Raw genomic sequence first — 25,093 nt, 5'->3', positions numbered from 1 at the left:
TAAAAGTTTTCCCCACAAAAATACTGGATGGCTCTTGAGTTTTATTTCTCGATTCAACACGTTTCAGACTTTCACGTAACGGTAACAGAGGTACAGTCTCCAGCTTGAGGTTAATTCATTCTTTTTATAGTTAATGCTCGATATGGCACTTCACATTATTAGCTGCTAGAACAAGAGACGTCTCACATTGTAGATCATACCGAGTGCAGGCTTCTGACTACGGCTTGCTTCAGGAACTTTGTCCTACATGCATGTACAACGTGCGTGTCAGAGCTGTTATACACTTACAGATACACAGTTAACACTGAAGAATCTAACACACAGCCTCACTTGATGGAAAAGCAGCTTCAGTCACTGCAGATGTTCTTAAAAACACTGACTAGACTCAAACCTGTGTTAGTTATGGCAGTGAACACTGGATCACTCTGACATATGCAGATTTATCTGTCCTCCACATGCAGTGGTGTATTTGTCCAACGTAAACTAGTCCAGCTTAGTTAGCTCCTCACCCAGGACACAGGCACCCACTGAGGCTCCACCTGCACCCTCTCCAGTACGAGCTGGAGCTCAGCTAAGGCACTGACTGGGTCCTCCTTCACCAAGACGTAATCCACCAAATGGCCGTAGCACTCGTCCATCCGCTCAGCTGACATCTTCATTTCCTGCAGGTCGTCCTCCTGGTGAGGAGGAGGAGGAATCGTACAGAGATTATAAACAATAAATTACTTTGTTTAGAAAACAATATTTCTGGCTACAACAACACTCATGATTTAGACATCACTAGCCCATAAATTTCCTAAATTAATAAAAAATATATATATATATATGACAAAAATAACATTTTCACCAGTTACTGTAATTTATGCAACAGCTGAAATCAGACGTGGTCACATCCTGTTTCTCACCGTGATCCCTGAGCTGAGTGAGGAAGAGGAGCCCAGCAATTTCTTTTTACTGTCGAGGATTCGAAGCCTCACAAAGATGATGTACGGTTTAAACTCAGCAGTGCGTAGAGTTTTCAGTGCCTGGATGTGGGGAGAAACAGATTTCATCAAACAATATACAAGATACTGAAAAAGAGAGGTGGAGGCTTGGACAAGACCTGAAAACCATGACCGAGTCTGCTAAATAAACAGGGATTTACAGTGCCTTGTAAAAGTTGTTCTAACAGAGGGATCCTAATCAGACAAAGGAATGTCTCTGCATCTGTATTGAATACAAAGCGCAGGTACTGCAAATTTAAAAAACAGCTATAATCCTAAAATGTTTTCCGTTGAAATCACTGATTTAAATTTAAAGAACAAACCTCTGGCTGCACGTCCACCAGACACATCTTGTGTTGATCCAAAACCTTGTGAATGGACTCCAAACGGGTGCCGTACAGATTATCTTTGTATTCCCCAAACTCGATAAATCTGCAGAAATTCAGCACCATCATGAATTATTCAGACAAATGAAGGAAGCAGATAAGTGCTGGCTGACAAAAGACCGCGAGTCATCAAACATTTTGGAGAGCAACAGATCCTTGTTTAAACGTTTTCTTTTCTTCTCTGTCACATCTTTTTGTGACATTGTTTTCAGCGTCTATACTCACTTGCCGTTCTGGATGTCGGCCTCAAAAGCAGCTTTAGAGATGAAGTGGTACTCCACTCCCTCCCTCTCGTGACTCTTCCTGGCTCGAGTTGTGTCTACAGGCCACAGTTTTGAACATGGAAAGCAGGAGGAGAACATCGCTGAGTGTTTTGTTTATTATTTGTGGAACACTTTATGAAATAGACACAGGCTTCATTAATGCATGAGTCATGATGACTTTTTGCTCCAAGTATCAGCTTTTCTAACAGTGGGACAGTACATTTCTGAGAGGTTCAGCTTCAGTCAAACTTTTGCCAAAAAATCCCTACATTTTTATGTCACTGTATTCCATCTTTTTTAATAGAGTATAAATCTAAGCATGAGGAAGAAGCACTTCCCAGAAATCAGTCCAGGAGTTGAAATAATATACGTCAATAAAATAGTTTTATGTCATTTACTGATCACACTGCAAAAAACTGAACTCTTACCAAGGATTTTTCTTTTGTTTTAAGTAAAAATGTCTTTTTAGACTTGATATGAGCCCTTTTCACCTGGCCAGTCCAGATAATGTCTTATTTCAGGTTATTTAAAGACAAAAATGAGGTCAAAACTGCCTTTAACAAGTAAAAATATTCTGCCAGTGAGGTTAAGAGAAATGTGCTTGTCAAGATTAGAGTAATGTCTCAATACAAGCATATTTCTCTCACTCCACTAGCATATTCTTTTTACTTGTTACAGGCAGTTTTTACCTAATTTTTGTCTTTAAATAACTTGAAATAAGACATTTTTCTGGACTGATCAGGTCAATGTTGCTCATATTAAGTCAAAAAAGACACTGAAAATAAGACAAAAACACTTGATAAGATTACGGGTTTTTGCAGTGCAGGTTACAGGCTTTACATCTAAAGTGATCCAGTTGAAACTACAACATCTCTACTAACCAAAAACAACCCGTAGGAAAAAACTTACGAGGCACGGCCAAACCGTAACGTCTGGGATTGTCAGTGATCACCTTCTGTTTGAGCTCCGTGAGCCGAGCTCCAAGGGAACCTGTGACCAATCAGATCAGAAGAGAGATTAAAAAACTGGACAAAATCTCTGAAAAGAAGAAGAAATACTGTCAGAAATTTGTGTTAGTATTAAGAATATGTTTCCAACCGTCGCTGATGCCTACCTATGAGCACTATAAGACGTGGTCGTTCTCCAGGACGGGGCAGATACTGAGTTACTTCTTCATAAATCAGGAACTCTGAATGATGGGCATTAGGAGTGTGTGGGTCTCCAGGTGACCCCTGGCGATCTCTCTTGGCTCGAAAACTCCTGCGAAAACCGGCTGAACAAAGAGAAAAAAATGGTGAGTGATTCATTCAAAGTCCTTTTAAGTCTAATTCAGCATTTTTCACTCTCCCTGAGTAAAACCCACACAGCATTCACGCTGGACAACACCAGAAGAAATCAGTAAGAGTACCTGAGTAAAAATCCCATGAGAAAGCTTGGCCACAGAAGACAGGGGCTGCCTTACTCTTGGGAGAGACTAAAGCTCGTATTAGACCAGTTATTCAAAGTCTTATAGAGAAAATGAAAGCTGAGCAGCCAGGCATGCTGTGTCCGCCTCTTCACAACACACAGACGCATGTAGCGTAAAGCACACTCAGTGAGTGAGCTGTCATAATGCGCCACACAGACGCTGCGGAGAGCTCAGCAGCTGCAGTTTGCTACACAAAGGGCCTGCCAGAGTCCACACACACAAAGTGCAGAGCCTTTAACACAAAGCAAGACACAAACAGACACAACAAAAGACAGACGACCTATAATACAGATGTTTTGACAGATTTTCATTCTCCATCAAACCATATTATGGAAGGAAATCTTCATAATCTCAATTCAGATTCACTTTATCCATTTTGGAGCTTTTATTTTATACCCTTTGGATGAGGATATGTGTTTCTTTGGAACAGCCCTCGTATAGATACTTTACTTTGGAGCAGACTAACAATCAGAATGAAGTATCCAATCCTAACCACACCAAAATCGTCTTGTATGTTGTTTTTGAAGTTTTTGCAAAATAGAAGAAAATTAACCTTCTATTATTTACCTGCATTAATTATTTTAAAATTTGTGTGAAAATATATTCAATTAGACTTGGATGAAATAAGAAAAAATGTGGGTTCAGGTCAAAACAGAAGCAACAAACAAAAAGAGCAGCCATGAGCAGACTTTCAACATCAGTGGATCAGGTCAGGTGTGACAACGATAAATCTCAGTGAAGTGCTTTATAAAACTTTTCTATATTCACACAATGAAGGCCAAGTTTCTAAGCTGACACCTGTCCCAACCGTCCAACCACAACTAAAGCAGAACCACCGTCACACTTTGAGAACAGCCCCGAAGTCAAGAGATGATTTTAGCACAGAGTGGACAGGAATGTGATGTTGCAGTGATGAATAGAGATTACTGATCATGCCTCCTCACCTACATCCTTTCCATTCAGAGCACCCTCACTGTCACAGTCTTCTGTAGGGTGACATGCAGGAAGAGAAAAACAGGGTAAGACCAGGAGCGGATGACACTTGGGCTTCCTTAAAATCAACACACGGCAGGTGAAGGTGATAAGCTACTGAAATAATAAGGATGTCAAGGCAACTATAGAGGTAAACAATGGGGAAATCAGTGTAAGGGTAAAGTGCACCATAAATTTATTTTGGTTTTGGAGGGTTTTGATAGAATTTCATTCAGAAATTCTGCCAGTGGTAAAATGTAGATAATGAAGGGAGGATTTTCTAACTTTAGGGTTTTTCTACATACCTCTCTCAGCACGATCATCTGAGGTCAGCAATGCAAAGAGTGACACAACGTATCAGTGCAATAAAAACACTGCAAAACTGCTCTGTTTAAAGATTATATGGACAGGAACTAATATTTCAGGATGAATTTATCAGTTACCTATTGTATGAACAAAGTGTTACTCTTTAAACTGGTAGAAAGTTAAAACTAATATAACTTTCCTAGAGCCCACAACTATGTCCTTAATTCACTTTCTGTTACACCAAAACATCAAAAACAAAGCTTCATATTCACAAAATTAAATTAAATGAGTTGTTTTAGCAGTTTGCCTTTAAATAACATAGAGCTGCTTCCAGAAAATAACCATCTTAACATCTATTATTTGTTTTCCTTTAAAATTGGATTAGAAGATGCAATGATGGATTACGTATTCTTTTGTAGGATTAGCCTCAGATCTCCTGTTCTCTCCTCATAATCTCTCTATCTGCATCTTTTCGAATAGATTGGATTTAGTCAAAACAAGCAACTGATTTAAGCTTTGTGTACATTCATGGCCATTCTGCCGTTTAAAGAGGACCTGGGCTGAAACAGGCTTACATGAAGGAGCTTTGGGGGAAACAGGAAGTGGTAAAGAAGCCATTTTCATTCTGTATCTCAGCCTCCTGTGGAGAAAAAAAGATGAGATTAGTTCTTAAAAGATAGATTCAGATCAAACCGAGACATCAACAACAGCAGACGTGATGTAGAGTACCTCTCCTGGAACTGAGTAGAAGGGATGAGAGCAGCACGCAGGTTGCAGTCCCCCACTCTCTTGGCCTGCCACCAGGTGGCATCCTCCTGGCTCACCACCTGGAGGACGTCCCCCCTCTTGAAAGGAAGTCCAGCCTCTTGGCAGGGAGTGGCCTTGTCTTCGTAGGGTGTGTAGTCGAACAAAGCTCGCAGGTAAACCTTTAGGGAGCAAAGATATTCTGTTAGCGATGATAACTTTTGTTGAGGCTCTTGTTAGGATCCTTAACTGAAATCTGCACATACAGGGTACAGCTAATGTGGCTCTGCATGAAGTCAACGCTGCCACTTCAACTGACTGTAACATCCTCCATATTTTAGAGAGGATGTTTTGGTATGAACGAAACACACGAAACATGTAGTGAGAAGTTGTTCAATTCCCAACTGTTTTTGAAAACAACAAAATCATTATGACTTCTCCTTTTTGTGACAGAAAGTAAAACTAAATATCTTCCAGGAGACACACATGAAAAAATTTGCACTCAAGCTCTTCTCTTCACAGCTTTAACGTCAAGCGCTTATATATGAGTAATGACTTTCGATTCTTCAGTTTGATCAGGCTTACTAAATCTGGGCTACTGAATGAGTTGGGATGTGGTTCATGTTGCTTGTAGGTAGATCCAGGATAGCTGTTACCTGCTAACAAGCTAACTGACCTGAGGCTGTATGTCTTGGTATCAACCTCAAATTGACTTGGCAAAGTGTACTGTGGGCACTCTATCATAACGCCTCAAATACACCAGATACATCTGCAGTCCGACTCCATTGACTGCATTTGTCAATTCACACCGGCTGCATGTTCAGAGGAACACGAGGAGTTCTTCCCACTCCACTGATAAGATTCTCTTCATTCATGTTGTGCTGTAAAATCTCAAAACTGTTGACTCCTGGTCTGGCTCCACTCATTCTGTCTGTTTGGCGTCATACTCAAGCTAAAAGCTGTATGGATATGACCATGTTTGTTTTATTTTGAAAGTCCACTGGGTGTTTTTAGGTAGTTTTCAGTGATCAAGACTAAGTTGACAGATTGACTTGACTGTAAAACTATCTCATTCAGTGCCGTGACGGACTGGAGGCGCACCGGGTGTATTCCAGCCACAAGGATCAAAATCAGACAAAGAAAAATGATTGGACATCAAATAAAGCTTAAACACATCCTTTCCCTGTTTTGTGTACTTTTTCAGAGGTAAACTGACTTTATAAAAAGTGCTTACCCTGCTCTCCTTCAGCCGGTCGTCCTCTGCTACAGCGGGGATAATTTTCAGTGTGATGGATCCCTGTGACTGGGACTAGTTCAAACATCAAAGCATAACAGTTATCTACCCCAGTAACCACGTGGAAGTAATAATACAGCAAATGAAAACGTTTAATTCTTTGTGCTAAAGCTGTTTACCAGAATCTGACTGATTTCCTCAGGTCTTTTGTGTGTTATCAGGTTTCCATTGACCTCTCTGAGCTCGTCTCCTACATGCACCAGACCTAGAAACACAAACAAAAACACAGATAAAACCACAACAGCCAACAAGATACGTTCATGGAAAAGAAGACCAAAGGCAGTAATCGATGGAAAATCCAAACATGCAGAAAAACTGGGAGTATTTTAAGATTTTGAGGCTCAGATGTGACCCAATCCTCACCCTAGCAACAAAATACCTAGAAAATTATCTGTTGGGTAGAAGTCGATAACATTTCTATGGCAACAGCCAGGAGCATCCCTTGTTTGTAATCTCAAAATATGCAATCTCGTGGCACTAATCTCAAGGATTTGCTCCAGTGGTTCATGGGGTTACACAACGTAATCCCTTCACTTCTCTGTTGGTATAACAGGAGAGACAAGAAAGTCCTGTAGGGAGGTCAGTGGAGGCGCAGATAACTTATATGTTTCTGTTTCTAGAATAATCTATGGCACAACTCATCACTTGTGTTGACGTATATGTTGTGTTAGCAGGTTCAGTCTCACCACTGCGGTCAGCTGCTCCTCCCCTCATGATTCTGGCCACGATGACCGCTCCTGTCGCCTCATCCCGGCGTATGGTTGCTCCCTGAGGGAAGAGACAATACTTATCATGTTATGAGACACTCATCCAGTCTTTGGTTAAACTATACTCTTAATGTGGAGGTTTGTATAACGTTATCATGATACTCCAAACCTTGAGTGACTCCAGAAGTTATTTCAGACATGTTAATGCCAACTCTATTTTTATATTCATTTTCCAGGAGCTTACTCTTGCAGAAGACTTTTTTTAAACCAAGAAAAATAAAGAAATTCTCCCACTTGAAGTCTGTAAAGTCTTAAAGCTCTTCTATCAGAATATGAGGAGTTTTAAAGCCTCACATGAAAGCATTTGAACAGCTGTCGAGAGAAGGTTCTTATTTTATAAAACCCTCAGGTCTATGAGACAGAACCCACCAGGGGCTCCTTGTTCTTCACCAGGCGAACTATCTTGACTGACTCTTCCTCCACGTCGTCATCCAGATCGTCTGGCAGCGGCGGCAGCACAGGGTCGAAGTTCTTTTGAGCCACCGTGTCGTGGGCTGACAGCACCGCCTTCAGAGGAGACGCACAAGCCAATGAACAGAAGGGTGAGATTTAAAAACCCAACAACAAAAATAAAAACAAACCTAAAAAAATATTGGCTTTAAGGTAAAAAAAAACATCAAAGTAGAAGAAGCGGAAAGCTTCAAGACATGAAAACAACCTTAATCAGGCGGATAAGAAACAGAAGAAGGAGCTTCCTTCTTCTTGCTGCTTAGAAAATGAGTGTTCCACTTTCACAGCCTTCATCTCTTCCTGCTCCCCAGACAGCCAATAAATTAAATGTAATCTCTTGATTAGAGTAATTAGGCAGCGTCTTCAGCATCTCAGGGAAGAGGGGAAGCGGTACAGATGGTTCTGACGCCTGTGTTATGTAATAGATGATCAACTATGAGCAAAATCGCAGCACGCGGTGACATCAAAGAGATCTCTCTTTGGAGGAAAGAGGGGATGAGGACAGGAAGGAGACACTGTCAAGAATAAAGACACAACATGTATATCTCTCCAAATAGTGAAGCCATTGAGGCCCCCACAAACTGGCTGCAGAGGAGCTTGTACAGTCTACCCACTTGTTACAGGAAGAGACACAGGTAAAATTAAAATGCACATTTTTAATGATGCTTATTGACGCCAAAGGATTCATCCTTCTTAGTCGAGTTTACATTTGTTTCATGATGCTACAGAAACACTCCACTAGTTGGTCTGTACAGTTCTGATTCTGTCTTTAAAAGTATCGTCACCAGTGACAGAATTCAGGAGTGTGTACCTTGAGGTGAGGAGTGCTCAGGAGGAGGAGGAGCTCCCTCTCATCCTCCTCCAGGGGTCCGTTCTGCAGCTCTTCTGCCAGCTGAAGGTTTGAACAGAAAATACAATGCTGACATGATAACAATATTTTTACTTAGACTTGTGATTTGATCAGGTTAGAGTTTAACAATTTGCCAAAGTAATTAGTGAACTACTGAGGAGAGATTGCACCTACATCCTCTGCCAGATAGGAGGCACTGTGTAGAACTGGGGTCGGGCTGTGTTTCTCATACTGCCTTAGTTTGTCATGGATCTGGATTTTTGATCAAATAAGGACACAGGCATTGAGAGACAAATAGTATATTAGCATGAGACAAAGCATGTTCTCCTTAATCAAACAATCAAAAAACAAAATAGTTTTTCAGATATTCTGGGAGACGCATCTATGATCTTGTAAAAAGGATCTCTCATGGTGTTCCCTATCCATTAAAAAATAATTTCTGCACAGGCACAGTTATTTTACTTTACCTTCATGAGGTAACCGAGGCTTTTCTCACTGAACACATCTTTTAGGAAGACCAGGTCCTCTTTGTGGTTTGCATCAGGGTGTAGCTGAGAGGTGAGCAGGGCCAGAGTCTCATGCAGCCCTATGAATCATCCAACCATCAGAAAACAGCCGTTATGTAATAAGTCCTCAGTTAAACATCCCTCTGCTTTGTCATGAACAATGGAGAATAATTATTACCATACAAGGCCAAAAAATGAACACAGAAGCTGTGTCACCAGTAAATCACAAAAGATGTTTGTAACCTAACTCCCCCCCCTTTAATCCTAAATTGAGGTCAATTTAGAATTCATATGAGGCCTGATCAACCACAGCTTCCCCCTCAGTGTGATAACCATTTTCTTTTTTCTGTTATGTTCTGGCACCAAAGTATCATGTGCCATAAGCTCTGGTCTGTCGTAACAGCTTCTGCATTATTCATAAGCACTTATAAAACCTAAGAGGAAGAGGATGAACAAGTGGCCAGAGCATATGTTGGTGGTACCTGTGTTTGCTGACACGATGGGCATGGCTTCAATCATTCACAGATGAGGGAGGGAGCAGAGAGGGGGAGAACAGGGAGGGAGGGAAGCACAGCTGCTGAACGCCCTCCACTGGAGTCTGCTTCCTCTTCTGGAGCTGCCCAGGTGACGAATCACAGACACAGCTGAGGAGAGGAAATACAGGCTTAGATCACACCTGGAACTGAAGCAAATTTCAGAGATTCAGAGGTTTATCTTTCATTTTTTATTCTCTAATTCAAAGTTTCTCTTGGATTTCAGTGTCTCTGTTATTGGATTAATAATACAGGAAATTATAGCTAATACCAAGTCAATACCAGTCCAGACAGAGTGCATAGTGCACGTTTGTTTGTTAACCAATGTTTAAGTCTCTTCAGTTCATATGTGGGTCAAATGTGAAAATGGACAACTAAAGCTTTTGCAGCCTTTAATACAAAAACACCTCAATAAAGGCCTAATGAGAAGGCAAGATACATGTATTACAATCAGAGGAGACTTTATTGTGTGTGAACTAATTATTTATTTTAAACTTTCAGGAAGTTTGAGAGGATCTCTAATATTCACGTTAAAGTTAAGTCTCTTTTGCAATTAGTCCCCATTGTGCTGTCTTTGTGTACTCAAAGGAAACAAGAGCCTGTGAGCAGGATAGGAAACCCCCGATGAATGTAAGACACTGGTGGTGATGAAAAAAGGATGCAAGAGGAGCTGGAGCTGGAGCTGGATACTGATGAGTTTGATTGAAAGTGACTGGGGTGGAGGAGGATTGTGAGTGAAACAGAGAAGAACAGATCAAAATTTTTGGTAGGAACGGGATAGAGGTTGAGACTAAATCTGGTCAGTTTTGCATCATAATCAGCTGATCAGCAAAAGGATAGGTACGGGGCTGGGTTGATGTAAATGAATGATGACAAGTGTGTGAATAAAAGAATCAATAAATGAGCACAAAACAGTCCTGTTGCTTGAACTTGTGCTTATCTCAAGCTACTGAGACAAGCTAACAACTAGTTTTCTTTGATTTAAATAGACTCATGAGCAGCATTAAGCCTCAGCCTGACTGAAACATTTCAGTCGTTTCTATTCCCTGGGTTAAGCCTTGGATTGTTCTGATCCTTAGTGATTCACATCTTTAATCAACGCCCTTCAAAACTGAGTTCAGGTTCATTTTACACGCATGTTTTCGAGTATGCTCATCCTCTGTTTTCACAATATATTGAGTTTGTGTCTGCAGACATTTCACATCTATCTTAACCTTCACATTCAGAAAAACAGCTTTCCTAGCATCTCTGTCCATACCAGCAAAGTAAATGAATTTTGGAAATGTCTTTTCTTATCTCAACATACACAGGCCGCATCCTGATTTACTTCAAATGAGCCCTTTCAAAACAAAATGACAAACAGCTTGGATTTTTTTCTCAATAACGTCACATTTTTAAGTGATGTTGCCACAATTTTGCATCTACACTGGCCTGACTAAATTCATTGCTGCCAACTAACACAATCTCCTTTAATCTTACATAATGATTTGCCTGTGAGTTGCTGATTTATAAAGATAAACACAAAGAGAAGCCAGAGAATAATTTCAGTTTCAGTGGTACATACTGGGTCCGACACTACATATTGTTTAAGCAGATAATCAAGCATCCAAGTAAAATAAAGTGACAATCAATTGTCCTTTTTTCACCGCAGACCAAAAACAAAGAGTCATTCTGCTTCAAATGACAACAAAATCCTGCCTTTCTTATTTTTTAATTCAATGTAATTAAATTTAATTTTATTGTTTGGCAGCTACAAATACTACAAACTTCAAACAAAAGCCAGAAGTATCTGCCCAGCTTGTTGGCAATATAACAGGCTGATAAGTCCTCATTAGATTTCTGGAATACGCTCATTGTCCGTAATTAACACTGTCTTTCTTTTTGTCTGTTGTGAGATATGAAGCCAAACGACAGAAAAGCACAGGAGCAGAAAAAGCATGTACAGATGTTACCAGGCTGGGATAGATGAAGGACTGATTTTTTACTCTTACTCCTAAACTGTAGCACATATCTAACTCATGATTTAATATCATAGATCTGTCAGGTTGGTACAGTCCACAGCAGAAAAGACTCCTGTGTTGGTTTAGGGCAGACACTTTTCTAAATCTTTGGCTTTACAGGTTTTTATGTTGTTTTTAACGACAATCAAGAACTCATTCTGTAGCTTTTCTATCATTCTTGTCCAATTCCAGACAATTAAATTAAAACTGAAAGTTTTAAACATCCAGCCCTGACTCTTTCTGTAGTTCTGGCACCTGAAGGTCAGGTTTCCTCATTGAAGGCTCTTAGACAACACCAGCTGCCAAAGAAATTTTTAGTTGAAAGAAAGAAGGCTTGCTGATTGTGGCGTTGTGTCAAAGCAGCAACCAGAACAAACAAGCACGTAACAAGCAGACCTTCATTTAGCAGCTGACAAGTTCTCACAAAGATGTCTGACTCAAGTTTCAAGGAAATAAACAAAACAAACAACTAATTATCTGCTGCCTCACTGAGTGGAAGCCAATTAGAAAACTACAGCGAGAGCTACATAAAGCTAGCTTGTTACAGCGCCTCTGCTAACCTTTGCTAAAGCTAAGACTGCACTTTCTATTTAATTAAAATGTTATGTTGATGGTGATGTTCATAATAGTGAGCTAACAGACAAGTAAGAAACAGCACAGGAATAGGAATTCCAAGATATTTACCCTGGTGTCCCACAGGGCTCCGTTCTGGGCTCATTTTTGTATTTTGATTGTACAAATGTTTTCACTCAAGGTGTGACCAAGGAGAGGTTGCTCTCAGACAAAGAAAAGAAATGTTGAAAGTCACATCTTAACCTCACATAAACTGCTTGGATTCAGTGTTGGAAAACATTTTGCACAGCCTCAGAAAATAAAGGTTGGGTCATAGTGATGACTTAACTTATTCAAAGCATTAGACACTTTTAATCATATCCTCCAACATAAAACACTACAACAGCCTAAATGTTTCCTCAGATTCTGTAGACCTTATCTCAAACCCCCATTTAAACTCCAAGATACGAACCATAGTTCACACCATCTACAACTACTCACTTGTGTCCCACAGGGCTCTGTTCTGGGACCAGTTCTGGATGTTGATACAAATGATTCATGGGAGAGCAGCACAAGAGGTTGCTCACAAACTGACCAAGGAAATGTTGAAAGTCACATCTTGACCACACAAAATCTCTAAAAGTGTCATTACTAATTTAAAGCAAAATGTTCTTTTGAAATTTAAAGATAACAAACAGGAGCTACTAGCTCCCATCTTGTGACAGTGTCTATGCGACTATGCTAATCTTTGCGAAGCCAAAACTGCACTTTCTACACAAAATAGATTTCATGTCTATGACAGTTTTCATATTGGTAAACTAACAGTCAAGTCCCAGTTTGTTCGAGCAACTGGGTTTCAAACATATTTGACAGACAGCTAGCAGAGCAAACATACTATTTCTTTAAACTCTGGACAGTAAAAAGATTATATTAATGATTTACCTCAGTCTAACTCACAGGATTGTTGAGAGGACACTATTAACACAGGCTTTTTCTTTTTTGTTGCTCGGGAGGAGGGGAATCAGAGGATTACATAATTTCAATGAATGATCACCGCTCCAACAATTCTGTATTTCTTCCTCATGCAATTTTTAAAGCTAGGGTGTAATTATAGAAAGTTTGAGGTAAACTCAACAAAACTGCAGTTCTTTGTCTGAAAGTTTGTTTTCCCCCTCTGCTGGCTGTCACTCAATCGCTTTACTGAGAAAACTAGTTTCTGACAACAAAGCTTTACAGCTCTGCTGGGGAAAATCCTCTCTGTCCTCCTCTGTGTTTCCCTGCTCTCATTCAGCCCTCCTCCCCGCACACTTGGCCCAAGTTCCTGACCTTCTTTCTCTCTGGCTCTTCCTCCCTCCACCCGGCTATCTCTCTCCCAACCATCTCTTGCTCTAATTACAAGCGGCCAAGAAGAGCTTAAAGCCGACATCTTTCTGCCACCCTCCCAACACCACTCACTCACTCACTCACTCACTCACTCACTCGCTTACTTGCTGAGTCTGTCGTGTAAATACTTAAGGTTCCCATCGGCCATATGGTGGTATTATCTAGCCTCCTTGATTTAAGGCGGCACTGCCTGCGGCTGTGTGCATCACCAAGGATTTCAATGAATACAATGAAACAGATTAGAAAGGACGGGGAGATTAGAAGCTGAGAGAACAAGCTGGTGGCTGTACTTGAAAAGCATTTTATCATTTTCAATATAGATTGATATGAAAAGCTGTTTTTTATCAAGAAGTAGAAGAACCCCAAAGCAAAAGAAACAAGGTCAGAGAAATGTTTGATAACTAACTTGAACAATATGTTTGTTTTGCTTCTCTATGGTAAAGCCTCTCTGTCTCCATCCATTGGGAGGGGAGGCCACATTACAGATGTGTCCCAGGGACGGCAGTAACTGTCAAAACATTGTAAAACATTTTTCAGTCACGTTTCAAGAGCAAATTTTCTCATCATACCAAAGATCTCACAACACCTTGATAAATATTAAAACTATTGTTAAAACAAGATTGGCACTGCTTCATTTACCAATATGCCTCCCTCCAAAACATACAGACAATACATCACTCTTTATGAAAGTAATGAGGCACAGGATCAATGCTCATGAGTATGGGCATCACAAAACCTCAGGCCACAGCTGGGATCAGCACAAAGTCATAAAAATGTCAGGACAGGCCAATGCCTGTGCATTTATGAAGAAACTGATTCCAAAATGACTTGCCTGTTATTTTGTGAGCTAACAATATCTGAGTTTAAATGTATGGAGACAACTGCTGCCACATCAGGAAAAAAGCAAACATCACCATCAAGTTGTTACGTGACATTGAATTAAGAAACTATGACTTGGTACTGGATTATGACGTTATAATGTGAAAAGTTGGACTGGTGCAGCTTGTTGCCGTGGAGCCTTTTGCGCTCCTCCAGCTTGACAACGTCAAATGAAGTCACCTCCAGAGGGTGGGACTGATTCTCCTTTCTGTAAAGACCCACGCATTTCAAAGTTGTTTTAGTTAACACATGCTTATCATCCACAGTGCTCACTAACAGCAGAATCTTCTCATGTCGTAACCCAAACATCGTTGGGTTCTTCATCACCGCTCAGTCTCCCCATTCAAACATGGGTTTAACGATATAAGTGGTCATATTATAATGTGATAATCCAGTATCACTTAAGTATCAGGCTATAAAGTAAAAGTTATCCTGTTGTAATGTGGTGCTAATGTGTTTTTTTCCTTTTTGTTTGGCAGTAATATGCTTCTGTCTTCTTTTGTCTGCTTATCAATCACCCCAACTCCTGCAGACATTCAAGCCCAGAGAGTTGGTCCAGGAGACTTGGCACACACAGCGTCTGCTAATTTCCTGATCTAATTTACTGTTACAACTCCTGAAAGCTCTCGTCTTCTATTATATCTCACACTGTGTCAGGCTGTATAAATTTAGGCTCTTTTCTCTGTACTTTGTGTTTGATCAGTGCAAAAGCTGATATCCCAAAAACAAACCCCTCCTCTTCTTCCCTCTTCACACCCCAAATAAAATGCTTCAATGAGGGGTAAAATCCTTAATTACTGCTCCTGGGATTCAAAAACATTGTCCTGATATTATTTCACCTCTCAAAAGCTTTTCTCTCTTGTTTTTAATCTGTTACTGCACATTTTGATGTATGATGAGTCTCTTTGAGTCTCTCTGTTGGCACTTTTGCCCTGTTGCTGATCTCGTGAAAGTTTTGGAGTCTGCAGGATGAGCTGGTGAAGTCTTGGTCATGACATCTTCATGACCATCTTCATTACTTCAGTGTATTAAAGCACACATTTAGTTTGCCAAGAAATGAGCAGAGGTCTTTACAGACTGAAATATTCTTTAGTTGGTGTGAAGCCAACTCTAGTTTCGGGACGTACAGTAACTCTATCGGATTAAGTTTTGACTCCTCTGGTTGTTTTTCTCAGCTCTGCAAATCCTCAGCCACACAAGCAAAAGTCAGCTAGATAAGAACTGATCTTAATGATTGGAAGTTTGACATCCCATTGGTGTACATGGACACTTGGCTTGTAACCTACACTGCAGCGATTTAGTGGGTGGGGGCTTTGAAGGTTTGGCCTCACTGCTGTGAAGCTGTTGGGTTGTTTATCCTATTATATACTCAGATTCTGATATCAGAACTTCTATTTTTGCCAAGTTCACCTTGTGTTCTCAGGAGAATGTTAAAATTTGCAGAAACAAATGACTTTACTTTTGCTATTTTTGGTTATTCTCTCATTTAACTAATAACGTTTTGGAGTAAGTATGGTTTCCAAATGCATAGAGGCAAACTGTGATGGGCCCCCAGACTTAATGATATGGACCCTATTGTTGTTGCCAACAATAGGGATATCAGTATTTTGAAAATATTGTCAAAAGTGTTTGAAAAACTTGTGGCTCAATAGATTATCATCTAAGCAAAGGCTCACTGTCAGATTTACAGCCACATGATACTTCTCAGGAAAAGATAATCTTAACCCTGAATGAAGGTTGGGTTATTAGTGCGATGTTTCTTGACATACATCAAAGCCTTTGACACTGTTAATCCTATCCTACAACAAAAACAATCAGCTCAAATGTTTCCAAAGGTTGTGTTAAAGTGATACTCCAGGATGGAACAACTTGGGTCCTATCACAAGGTTTAGGGCAGAAATTACCCCTACAGCAGTGTTTTTGTGCAGCAGAAGCCCGGGGCGCACGCACTAAAGACCCCCTCCCTGCTCCTCTGCCGGTTTCCTCTGCACTCAGACGGGGCCATATTTTACTTGACCAAAAATACAAATAAACGGACTCCCACCGAAAAAATCTGATATCGGTCTGCATTCACGCTTTATCTAGAGAATTTTCAGCGCGTTACTTTCACACAAAAACGCCGCTAAATAAGGCTCTAGTTCTCATCGTCAAATGTAGTGCTGTGAGTTATGGAGAACACTGATAGTAGAAAGGCCTGCTGATTAAATTTGAGTCTTAGAAAATAGCATACTCAAAGAGCCAAAAGGGAAAAGTTTATGCACAAAAACTGCAGCTTTAATGATAAATGGACTGATAGTAGAAGTAGAAGTATCTAAAGTGCCAACTCTTAGAAATGCTGACCTGTTTCATTCTGAAATGAAACTGTCGCTAAAGACCATAATCTGAGGCGTCACCTCAACACAAAGCATGCAAGCTTCAAGGCTTTACAACAAAGCTTCATATCCTGAACAGTCAGAGGCCTGTCAGGCAGAGCAATTTCTACTTTGAAATCTTAATACTCCCATGTAAGCTGAATTATAAACCAAACTTCACAAGGGCAACAGTTGCATCTGTAACAAGTTTGTTATTAATTTTGAAAGAGCAGGCTATAATACAAGCTACTCTTCAGAGGGCATTCATTAAATTTAATTTAAAAAATAAAGTCAGTTTTTTCCTCTTATTAGGGTAATTTTCAGTAATAATCTGAGGATGAAAATATCTGGCAGCCAGTTGACGTTAATTACTCTACACCAATTAACTGGTGTCCCACACGGCTCTATACCGGGCCCATTTCTGTATGCTGATGATACAGTTACTCTTGAAAGAACCACAGGAGAGGTTTCCTTTGAATAATCAGGGAAGTTTTGAAAGGATATGTTTAAGTACTACTTAGTTTTTATCTAAAAGACACAAGAGAAATGTTCAGTTGAGATGTTGAGAAATGTTCAGATAAAGATACGAATATAGTATTCCATCAACTAAAACAGCACCCAAAAGGTCAGTTCAGTTTGGCAAAACTGACACAGCAAAGACTTCACTTACTGACCAATACACACATATTAAACAGGTTTTAGGTTGCACAAAGCAAAATCGTTGCTGACAATGGAATCAGTGTGTGTATGAAAGCCTCTCTATTAAACCCTGATGAAATGGCGCCTGCAGTTTCTCTGGTCTCTTCGTCAATTATCTTCATGAAAAAAAAAAATCCAGAATCAAGTCAGTGTATGATTTTATTGGACTGACACTGCTTAACCTTATGTTACTGTCCTCTGCACTCACACAATCACACACAAACACCACCTGTTTGCCAGACTCATTTGCTGTTGGACAGGTCCCGAGAGGGAGATGGAGAGGGGCGAGGTCGCGGCACACTGCTGATGCCATCTGCCCACTACTCTGTGTAAGTGCATTTGAGTGTGTGTGTGTGTGTGTGTGTGTGTGTGTACCTAGGGCGCCCCCCCACATGGTTGTTCTGACATATCCGGGTATGACAGATTTCATCAAATATCAGCTTGGAAAAAACTTCCCTGCTGTACATTTTGTGAGGGTTAGAGATAAGATAATGTAACGTATTACGACAATGTATGAAAAAATAGTAACAACAAAATCTGTGGCTTTCTACCCTGTAGCACAAGGAAAATTCTTGTAATTGAAAAGGGCCTCAGAGATTCAAAGACATTTTTTACTACTGTGTTGTTTTGGTCTAATATTTTTGGAGTATAATGTTGAATGATGACTCTAAAGACTGATATTGAAGCTTTGTCTGCTTTGCAGCTACCTTGAGGTTAAGTTGAGATTTTATTTTTCTCCAAGATAAAAAGCTGGGAATAAAATATTATGAGAAAAATGTAGTGCAGATGAGGTCAGCAGCCAGACAGCTTTTAAGAGGCTTATAAGAAGAACATCACTTCTGAACACCTTCAACACGCCCACTCTGAGACACAGCTGCAGGATAAAGAATCACTTCTAGTGTTAGGATTTAATGTTACCTCTGTCTGCAGTAGACATCTGTGTGCACTTTTTTGTCACATTTTCAGTATCTCAACAGACGGAAAAAGCTTTGGACTCTTTTTTTTTTTTTTCACTGGAAATTTACTACCAATGTTATCTTATTAATGGAATGACCAAATGAATTTTACTTTTAAACGCACATTTTCCCAAAACATGGCATAATTACCACCCAGAAAAAGATGTTCAAGATTGACATTCCATTTAACATTGCATTTCATTGGATGGTTTAAACCATCTCTCTTGCACACACCATTCCTTGTTTACCAAACCATCATGTATAGGGGCAGGGACCTCCTTGCTTGATGTCCTGCTCCTCCTGCCAAAAGGCCACAGTGTAAACCCCCTGTCCTGTGCTGTCCTGTCCTGTAACAGAAACTCACAGAGCCATACTTTCTCATCCCTCGTTTCAAAAGTTTCACCTTTTAATTCGTCTGCTAGAAATGCTTATTTGAGTCGCTTTATTGGCTTATGTGGTTTTTGGAGGGGTATGACCTCATGCTTTAATTTCCTGCTCGAGTTGACAGTAAATTAGAAGTGGTACACACCTTTTTTACGTACGTTTTACTGAAACCTCCGTCTAAAGAAAGCCTCACAATACATACTATAGGCCTATTTCTTTATTGCTGTGTTTTAGAATATGGTTAATAGTTTTCTCAGAGAGCGTTTTATCTGTCAGTGTCCCTGAAGGTGTCATTTGAGTGTTGAAAGGAGCTCAAAAAGCAAAGGAGCTTACCAGAGTTCAATCAGTGCACGTGCACAAAAAGCATCCTCACCTAGTTGGGGCTCCCCTCAGTCTCCGCGTGCGTGTTTCCTCCCGTTGTCTGTCCCTCTCTGAACCCCTCAAACACTGCTCCTGTTACAACACGACTCTTCCTCCACCTTGTGTGTTTTCTCTCCCTTCTTTCTCTGTCTCTGGTTATTTGCTTTTAGCCTTATTTTTCTTTTTCAGCGGACGGTGCGCACGTTAGGCGTTTAATTTATCTGCGTCCAGTTTATCTCTTCACGAGCTTCCCCTTCCCCCTCTGTCAGTCAGTCAGGTTGCTCTAGTGCTCGCTCGCTTTCTTTGCGCTACGTTCAGGGGCTCCTCGTAAATTCCATCATCACAGAGTCCCATAAATAATTGACAACAATGAAATGGAAAAAGCAAAGACGGCATCGCTAAAAAATAAAACATATTGTGCTGAGCTAAGGGGGAAGGAGTCAGTGCTGCCCCCAAACTCTCACAACAGTCGTCGACGTGAACATCATTGTTTTTTTGCAGTGCATGCCTCCAAACTGCCTCTACACTATTCTTAGAAGAAAAAAGGAAAAAATAAAAATAAAAATTATATATATATATATATATATATATATATATATATATATATATATATATATATATATATATATATATATATATATATATATATATATATATGTATATATATATATATATATATATTAGTCTACCAACGGGTTTACTTTTACCGAAGTTCATATAATGCTTCTTTATACAGAATGCAGAACACAGAGGCCCACAATAAATAGATAGATGAATAAATGAATAAATAAATACAATAAAAATTAAGAAAAAAAACCACACAAAACAAACAAACAAAATAAGTACATAAATTAAAATAAAATCTGTGTATTTACACTTGTGAAGTGTTTTGTCCCATTACCTTTGAAATATAAACAAAAAACATGGAAAGAGGGATATGTACTCCTTATATTCTCAAGTGTAGCAGAATATTTTAAGATGAGGTTCCAATAGATATTATTCGGTTTAGAATTTTGACAGAGAAATATGAATTTATGTATTTTAACAAGTCAAGGAAGATATAAATCTAAAAAAAAAAATTTGCTGTATGACTGCTATTTGATTTTCTATCCCATTACTTTCAGCAAGGTTTTCTTTGTGTGGTTGAAGTTTATGCTAAACGATATGTAAAAGGCTAGATAACAAATTACTTGCGTCAGAATGCTTGATTTACTCTCAATCCCATTTATTAATGTAATACTATGTGCCTTCTCTATTCAAGTCTTTCCCTTATAATGAGTCTTGTCAAGAAACTATGCAAGTAAAACAAAAAAAAAAAGAAGTCTTGCCATTTAGGAATTTTTTTGTTGTATTTACCCATTCAGTTGACTTGTCACAGTATGCACCATTTCTGACAGTCCCTGAAGGCACCTCAGTTTGCACACATGCAGCAGGCTGCACGCCTATTTGGGTCCGCCCCTTTAAGTACATGCGTTGCTATTCATCCTCCCTCCATGTCGGTGATACCCTGTGAGAGGCTTCATTCCATGTTTTGGCTGGCGCTCAGAGATGCACTGTCGGGGACCAGGGCAATGGAAACATGAACTATGAATCATCGCTCACTTCATCACAGAAATACAACATCCCTTTGCATTCCTTATCCACTCCTCCTGTATATATTTTCTTTTCTACTTTTCTGTAGTCTTGTTGTCCCCATGCTCATATTGTTGTTCTGGCTGTTGCTCACTCAGAGACCTTGAGGCTTTCAGACAATTGTGACAGTGTGAGAGAATAAAAGAAAAGACAAGAGGAGAGGAGAAGAGCCGATGAACTGTGATCACAGTCTCCAAATGTGTCTCAGTGTGATTAAATGGATGCTGACAAAGCATTTCATCTGCGCTCAGTGGGTCACATACAGAAGCTGTGGGATCAAGGTTCTGAACAGCAGTGGGTGTCTCGTCTTCACATCAGGCTCTCTTTTGATTACTTGCACAAAGAAAGGAACAAGAAAGTAATTATATTCATACATTTGATGCACTAAAATTAAAAGTGACATCTTACACAAGTCAGAGTCATATTGAGGCACTACATCCAACAAATAAAAGATGACGGCTTTTAATGTTCAACTTTCTTACAATTAAAAACTTACATAGAGATACAAAACAATCTTATCATAAAAAGCATTTACACATTTTTATTTGATAATCCGGTCATTGATTGAGTCATATATGAATTACATTAAATCATTCACACAAACACACAATAAAATTAAACTTTGGCATGTAAGTCACACAAAATATCTTTTCTCGTCTTGTTTATTTGTTGCATGCTTTGCTGCATCCTCATCCTCAGATAAAAACATGGCTTCAGTTGTTGTAAGGAAGGTCCCATCAAATGTCAGACTCCGAAGTGGGCGCAAATGTGTCCTCCTGTTGGGAAATGACAAAATAGTCTTAAAAATGCTTGAAATAAAAATGTTTGCACATATATTTTTCATCACTTCCATACATTTCAAATGCAGTGCCAGCATTTTGACCATGTTTGATTTGTTTTTACGATAAATGTTCTGTCCTATTTTGTCTTTTTAAGAGCTTGGTGATAATGAAAGCTAGAGAGCCTAATAAAATCCAAAATAGTTAATGGAGTGGAGTGAGGTACTTAATGCTGCCTGTGTTTCAGTCTGAGCTCATTATTACTGTTGACTCACCTTGTAAATTGGGTTCTGGAAAGATGCCAAACTGTCATCCACAATGGGTTCAAACAGCTGCAGCAAAAGAAAAAAAATTCAAATATTCAAAGAAAGTAGTTGACTGATATTTTTGACTAGTCAAGAGAAAATTTTGGATTATATCTCTTTCACTGATGTCTCCATGGCTACCTGTGTGCTTGAAGCAGCTGGTTGTGTTGCGGGGCTGTAGACATTCTCTGAGTCTGAGCTGTATGCTGGATTCTCAAAAGCCTCCTGAAATAAACATGAGGTAGAGAGAACTGTTTAATACAGGTTCAAGAAAAAAAATACAAAACTCAGAGCTGCATTTGGGTAGTTTTACAGAAAATGATGATCATGTAACCACAGACTTCATCCTCTGCACTTTCTTCCGTGCTGTGAATATTCAAAGATAGGGTTTGCAAACAAAAACTTTTATCAATAAAAATTCTTTTTCTAACAGCAATTACTCTTTTCTTCTTCTACTTTTGGTGGCTATGTAATAAATATAACAACGTGTATGGCCATTTCCAGTTTGTCCACTGCAGTAATAACCTGGTAGTGCAAGATCATGGCCTCCATGAATGAAGGTCTGTTCCCTCATGAGGAGACTTTAATTGATCCTTAAAACGTTTTTTTTTAATCATTTAAATTTAACAAAAGCAAATACAAACACACTTCATTATTACATTCCACGCCTTCAAATTTACTCCAAGGCGTTTTAATATTACATTCCTAAAGTTGAAACTGACCTTGTTGGCAGCGGCAGGTTTGTCAGCTCCTCTTGTTGGCATTTCCACTTGAACTCCTTCAGCATACAGAGGGTTATCAACAGTCTCCTAAGAAAGAAAAAGCACGGTCACAAGAATTTAATCCACATGCATTAAAAAAAGAGTATGTAAGGAATTAAAAAGAAAGTAATATATTAAATTAGAATTGCAAATGGCAAAAGTTGAAACAAATAAAAAGTTAGAGCAAATTCTCTTTAAAAAGTGTTAAAAAGAGGAAAGAAAAACCTCCAAAATAAATCATTTTCCCCATAATGGAACCCCTTAGTCTGAAGCTGTTGCCATGCAGCGTGTTATATGTGTGCAGCCAGCCTCACAGCGACAGGAGGTCGAGCAGAATCAATGAAGTATATACAGAAAGAATGAGGCGGCTGTGTGCTGACCTTGGTTGTTCCATCAGGAGCAGAGATGTTTGTCACAGCGCTTTTACTTGCAGCTTCTTCTGCAGCATCATATGCTGGGTTCTCAAAACTCTTACTCTCTGTGTCCACCATTGACACAGACATACAGGGCACCTGGAGACAGAGCAGAAAGAGACATAACAAGAGCTCTTTGGTAACTGAGTTCGAGGCATTTGGTGACATGTTAAATATTTTTTCCCCACTCTTTTTTATAAATTTATAGAGAAGTATGTTCTTAACCAACATCTTGCTCATTTAAACCATCACGTCTTAGAAAAACTCCTATCAGGCTTCAGAAACTGCCCTGCCCTGATCAGAAAATGACGTTAGAATGATTTTAGATCACCACAGTGTGGCAGCACTTCTTCTTTTAAACCTCACAACAGCTTAATTGAGAAATGGGAAGGTCACTCTGATGGTGTTTTAGTTTGGTTCTCTGATTACCTTTTTGCAGTAACTCTTTACTCAGCCTTGGTGCTTTTGAGCGTCAGACATGATTTTTCTGAGGTATTCCTCAAGGAGCCATTCTTGGGCCTATTCTGTTTTCGCTGAACACAGTTACATTTGGCCGTTTTCTGTTACCACCATGCAAATGATCACTTTTTATGCAGATGACACCCAACTCTACAATTCTGACTTTCCACATACACTGCATGTTTCAGTATCTGAGTTTCTGATATTAATACATAGATGAGCAAGAACCATTCAAAACTTAATGAATATAAAACTGAAATTCTTTTGCTAGGAGCCAGAACTGCTAAAGACAGACTACAAACCATGCTCAGAGATTCAAATCAGGTGAAATGTAAAAGAACATTGGGAGGGACTTCAGCCTCAGATTCAAATTTTAATACCTACTTTAACAAGGACATAAATATATAATTTCATCATTCTTGAAGCCAGGCTTGTATTAAATAACAAAAAGACACTGAAATTTAGACTTTTTCTTTTATAACCACCATATTAATCAATATTTAAAGGAGGCTTAAAAGATTGTTTTCAGTGGTTTATTTGTGTTTTAAGTTAAATATGCTCCAAAAAGGTTTAAACTGGAAAAAAAACAGACCCCATATCCCAACAGCCTAAAAATCTGTACAGTATCGAAACTATTTGGAGTATGGAAAAATCCCATCCCTGATGTTTTCTTTATTTCAATAACAGTGCTCTTAAGCCTGTGCATTAAAAACTTGATGGATAAGGAGTACTGAGGAGGAGAACTTGTAGAAGCAAGAGTATTGTTAGAGATATCACAAAAATGAAGTCACCAGTGTCTGTTTTTCTACTGACCGCTTCAGAATTTATCCTGGTATCAGTTCCGTTTGCTTTGGGTGCAGTTGAAGACACACCGTTTCTAAAAGGAATCAAAGAAACATAAGATTAAAACACAATTCTGCTCGAAATGTATAATAACACTCACTGATACCCAAAATCCCCCTCTCTCTTTCTGCCTTTTACCTGAAGCTTGGCATGGCTGGCATTGAGGGCATGGAAGGCATACTGGGCATACTGGGCATGCTGGGCATGCTGCTGCGCACTGTCTCCAGCAAGTTGGACTTCTTCCTGGCTACATAGACCAGGGCTGCTAGCAGAGCCACGATCAGTATTGTCACTCCAAGTGCTATTCCAACTATGACGTACAAAAAAGGGAGGAAAGCAGCTCATTAATAATCTCAAACTCACCTGAACAAACAATTTGGGTTGTTTATGTTGTGATTCTGCTTTAGAATAAGATAAAGTTTACTTGATGATGCCACCAGGCCGGATATGCTTGTCTGGCAATAATCTCCCTGCCAGTCTGGAGGACAACTGTACACAAAACACAAACAAATTAGGTGAAATGTTTCAGAAGGATGCACTCAATCAGTCCTGTTTATTTTCACCTTGAGTCTTTTTTCCTTATTTCAAGCATTCTCAGTAAAAAAAAAAACATTACAATAACGACTCTGTAGCTTTAGATTACTTTTTTTTTCTGGTAGAAAAACTTTTCGAAAATGTCTTACTTGCAAAGGGCCTTGTTGTCATCGAAGTAGCAGGTACCTCCATTCAGACACTGACATGGTGGGGGCATGGTGGGAGGAGGATCAAATCCTGAAATTGTTCATCAAAATAAAAATACGAGGTAAAAAAGATAG

The 25,093-nt window shown here is 39.4% G+C and overlaps 2 protein-coding genes across 3 annotated transcripts in view; both read right to left on the bottom strand.

Annotated features, from left to right (window-relative positions):
• Window positions 1–16: 16 nt before the first annotated feature.
• LOC141785668 (MAGUK p55 subfamily member 3-like) lies at window positions 17–19,399 on the bottom strand. 2 transcript variants are annotated; one of them, XM_074664122.1, is made up of 20 exons: window positions 19,100–19,399; window positions 9,472–9,633; window positions 8,951–9,069; window positions 8,658–8,735; window positions 8,445–8,525; window positions 7,553–7,690; window positions 7,103–7,184; window positions 6,536–6,621; window positions 6,357–6,431; window positions 5,108–5,304; window positions 4,954–5,018; window positions 4,378–4,395; window positions 4,045–4,086; window positions 3,041–3,106; window positions 2,747–2,905; window positions 2,542–2,622; window positions 1,595–1,688; window positions 1,307–1,415; window positions 906–1,025; window positions 17–677 (listed from the first exon to the last, which is right to left on the bottom strand). In XM_074664122.1, exons 2-20 carry the CDS (start codon window positions 9,506–9,508, stop codon window positions 498–500), a joined length of 1,827 nt encoding a protein of 608 aa, XP_074520223.1. In that variant the 5' UTR covers window positions 9,509–9,633; window positions 19,100–19,399; the 3' UTR covers window positions 17–497. The 2 variants fall into 2 exon arrangements, with proteins under 2 accessions (XP_074520223.1, XP_074520224.1); XM_074664123.1 differs by lacking the exon at window positions 3,041–3,106 and having other exon boundaries at window positions 19,100–19,398.
• Window positions 19,400–21,180: 1,781 nt separating this feature from the next.
• The window catches only part of lrp2b (low density lipoprotein receptor-related protein 2b), a 51,592-nt gene continuing 47,679 nt past the window's right edge, over window positions 21,181–25,093 (bottom strand). The window contains exons 73-81 of the mRNA XM_074663763.1: window positions 24,962–25,049; window positions 24,703–24,767; window positions 24,417–24,588; window positions 24,249–24,312; window positions 22,944–23,075; window positions 22,525–22,611; window positions 21,944–22,027; window positions 21,773–21,829; window positions 21,181–21,494 (exon numbers count right to left, since the gene is read on the bottom strand). Coding sequence (XP_074519864.1) covers window positions 21,456–21,494; window positions 21,773–21,829; window positions 21,944–22,027; window positions 22,525–22,611; window positions 22,944–23,075; window positions 24,249–24,312; window positions 24,417–24,588; window positions 24,703–24,767; window positions 24,962–25,049 — 788 coding nt within the window. The 3' untranslated portion in view covers window positions 21,181–21,455. The remainder of the gene's footprint in view (window positions 21,495–21,772; window positions 21,830–21,943; window positions 22,028–22,524; window positions 22,612–22,943; window positions 23,076–24,248; window positions 24,313–24,416; window positions 24,589–24,702; window positions 24,768–24,961; window positions 25,050–25,093) is intronic.

The sequence above is a fragment of the Halichoeres trimaculatus genome, unplaced genomic scaffold, assembly GCF_033239565.1.
Source record: "Halichoeres trimaculatus isolate MK-OKI-2021-1 unplaced genomic scaffold, fHalTri1.1 fHalTri1_scaffold_23, whole genome shotgun sequence".
In the NCBI taxonomy this organism is placed as follows: domain Eukaryota; kingdom Metazoa; phylum Chordata; class Actinopteri; order Labriformes; family Labridae; genus Halichoeres; species Halichoeres trimaculatus.
This window is presented reverse-complemented; position numbering and strand designations above follow the sequence as displayed.